Genomic DNA, 1,881 nt, shown 5'->3' with positions numbered 1-1,881 from the left:
TAATCCTTTAGGTGAGTGTATGTTTTAGCATTCACCATGACCCTCTAATTGTCTTACATGGTCTCACTTCAAGTGCCATAATTCCAGTTAAACACCTAAATACATAGTCTTGATACAACTGTGAATCTTTCTCTTTAACTCTCAGGGTTGTACTGAGCGTTTTGTGTCCAGTCCGGAGGAGGTGATGGACGTCATTGATGAGGGCAAAGCCAATCGACACGTGGCAGTGACTAGTATGTATCTTTATACTGTATGTGTATTTTCACATCAGCCAGTGACATCTTTGTCCCTGTTTTTAACTTGTCTTAAATATCCTTTACCTAAGTAAATGTACTAATGCAACAACTAATCAACGGCAAGGAAAAAATTACAAGTAAAAGCACTGCATACAAAATCCTACTAAATAAAGTATCACGGCCCTCCAAAGGGTCACAAGATAAATCTGGAGGGGTCATAATTAAAAACACAGTTCTGCTTCAAAAATGTGTTTTCATATTTTGGACTTTTCTCTAATCTTTGCTTTTTTGGTGGAATATTTGAAAATTTTTTCTCTGGGCTTCGAACAATTATTTAAGCTTTTCTTTCATGAGAAAATGTAATCTGAAAAGAAACTATATATATGTAACTATATAGCTGTCTGATAAATGTGGTGGAGTAAAAAGTACAATATTTCCCTCTAAAATGTAGTGATGTAGAAGTACAAAATATCATGGAACTACCGTACTTGGTACTTACTTTCCATTACTGAACTGTACTTACAAGGAACCAGACTGAAACACACAGAAATTGCTGTAGACTAACTGAAAAGCTTTTTTTCTCCTCTTCTAGACATGAATGAGCACAGCTCTCGCAGCCACAGCATCTTCCTCATCAACATCAAGCAGGAAAACATGGAGACAGAGAAGAAACTGTCGGGGAAGCTCTACCTGGTCGACTTGGCGGGCAGCGAGAAGGTCATTCTTAGTGAGATCAGAGAGATGGAGTTAATGTTAAGTGAAAGTTGATGTGAAATCTTTATGTTGGCTGTTTGAACAGGTCAGTAAGACAGGAGCAGAGGGGGCTGTATTGGATGAGGCCAAGAACATCAACAAATCCCTGTCAGCGCTGGGAAACGTCATCTCAGCTCTAGCCGAGGGAACAGTAAGCTGCTCATAGTTACCTCTATTCGCACATATCTGAAGAATCTTAATTAAATGCGGTGCAAATTTCAAGAAGTTCGTAGACAGTGATACATTTATTTTCCAGAAAACCCACGTGCCGTACAGAGACAGTAAGATGACTCGGATCCTGCAGGACTCTCTGGGGGGAAACTGTCGCACCACCATTATCATCTGCTGCTCGCCGTCCGTCTACAACGAGGCCGAGACCAAGTCCACACTCATGTTTGGACAGAGGTACCTATAACTTCTTCTTTCTTTATTTATTTTGTGTGTTCCTTCAAACATACAGCTCCTCAGTATTGACCGGGTGATGAGTGGCTCACAATTTGTTTTTTAAACATGCTCTTAAGTCATTCGACCTTATCTTACTTTAAACAACTTTTGCATGCTTTCAGGTAAAAATTGATTTTTCAGTCTAAATATGTGTTGATCCGTTTTAAAGTAGATGAAATATCTAAATATTAGAGTGTTAATTTAATAAGCAGTGAGTTTGTTGGTTCATGGTGAGTAGTTTTGTTTACAGTTCTTATGGCTCTTTTGAAGTATGAATATTGGATAGTAAGTTATATATGGAACTATAATTGACCATAAAGTATAAAGAACTTTAAAGAAACTTGATTTAGAAAATCCTTAATCTTCTACAGTATAGTGTTGCAGGGATGGTGTATTTTTGTAATCCAACCCAGACGTTAGCATCACCCTGATGACAACCGTGATGACA

At 38.2% G+C, this 1,881-nt stretch overlaps 1 protein-coding gene across 1 annotated transcript; it reads left to right on the top strand.

Moving 5' to 3' along the window:
- Positions 1-145: 145 nt before the first annotated feature.
- On the top strand, positions 146-1,394 carry LOC123964894 (kinesin heavy chain-like; the record flags this gene model as incomplete). Its single annotated transcript, XM_046041561.1, has 4 exons — positions 146-233; positions 829-953; positions 1,036-1,140; positions 1,246-1,394. Coding segments are annotated over 4 exons (467 nt in total), but the record flags the coding sequence as incomplete, so codon positions are not given.
- Positions 1,395-1,881: the final 487 nt, after the last annotated feature.

Source organism: Micropterus dolomieu, unplaced genomic scaffold (genome assembly GCF_021292245.1).
Source record: "Micropterus dolomieu isolate WLL.071019.BEF.003 ecotype Adirondacks unplaced genomic scaffold, ASM2129224v1 contig_6084, whole genome shotgun sequence".
NCBI lineage: Eukaryota > Metazoa > Chordata > Actinopteri > Centrarchiformes > Centrarchidae > Micropterus > Micropterus dolomieu.
The sequence above is the reverse complement of the archived record's forward strand: the minus strand, read 5'-3'. Positions and strand labels throughout refer to the sequence as shown.